General features: G+C 35.0%; 1 protein-coding gene across 1 annotated transcript; it reads right to left on the bottom strand.

Moving 5' to 3' along the window:
• Positions 1-6: 6 nt before the first annotated feature.
• LOC116350987 (testicular acid phosphatase homolog) lies at positions 7-996 on the bottom strand (the record flags this gene model as incomplete). Its single annotated transcript, XM_031783005.1, has 4 exons — positions 7-239; positions 309-754; positions 815-922; positions 991-996. Coding segments are annotated over 4 exons (793 nt in total), but the record flags the coding sequence as incomplete, so codon positions are not given.
• Between the last annotated feature and the right edge of the window lie 4 nt (positions 997-1,000).

Here is a 1,000-nt window from a genome sequence, read left to right as displayed (position 1 = left end):
CAAGACTATTCAAAAGACCAACAATCGTATTGTCATGCGCTGAGTAGGACCACAATGAACGATTTGGCTCCAACGTTGAGTTTATCTTTTGCGCGAAACGTTCAAACATTTCTTTAATAAAAAATCCAGACCACAATCGAGCCAATTCTTTAGTACTCGATCTCATTTTATATCGAAAAAAAGCAATGGACCCCAAAGCACCATTTGGTTCGATTGCTTTTTGTACCCAATCGGAGAGCCTTCAAAATAGATTGAATTAATGAACATGTGATTTGAATTTGTGGTACTAGCCATTGTTCATTACTTACGTTTTATTATGTTCTTTTTGAACAATGAGTATCCCATATAACTGGGTAATCTCTTCAATGGTGGTTAAATTCGATCCGCACATTTTCGACCAGTACAAGATATTTTCTTTATTTTCTTTAAGAATTCGCTTCAATTCTGATGATTCATTTTTGTATTTCTTGAAAGCGGCAGAATATCTTGGACAATCATCTGGTCCACGCAATACATAGTCCAAATTCAGAGGTATTGTGTGAACTGGAATCGGTTGCCATGCAATGTCTTCATTCCATTTCTCTTCAGCGTGTGGTGGAAATAAACCTGCTAAATTGGCAAGTGCCGACATCAAAGTGCGATCTTTGTCAGTCGAACGTACGTACACTCTTTTTGGTGAATATTTATCACCAAGAAGTTTGTGATATCTTCTTCGGAAGTATTGACCCAATTTGAAATGTTGTCTTTTACCTTCCTGTCAACGAAAGTTCTTATCTAAAAACATTTTTGTTGATGTACAATCAAAAGTATTTACATTTGTGAGTGCTCCAAATCCACCAGGCCAATGAGTTTCATTAATATATGGATCATTTGGATAAAGTTCCGGATGACTAATAGTATTTCGATGACCATGACGATAGATCTGTTAATTATACAAACTTTTAATTTACATAATTTTCATCATAAAATTATTTATTTTTTCGTTCTTACAACATGCGCA

This window comes from Contarinia nasturtii, unplaced genomic scaffold (genome assembly GCF_009176525.2).
Source record: "Contarinia nasturtii isolate CC-2019 unplaced genomic scaffold, AAFC_CNas_1.1 Cnas_scaffold_4363, whole genome shotgun sequence".
Lineage (NCBI taxonomy): Eukaryota > Metazoa > Arthropoda > Insecta > Diptera > Cecidomyiidae > Contarinia > Contarinia nasturtii.
The sequence above is the reverse complement of the archived record's forward strand: the minus strand, read 5'-3'. Positions and strand labels throughout refer to the sequence as shown.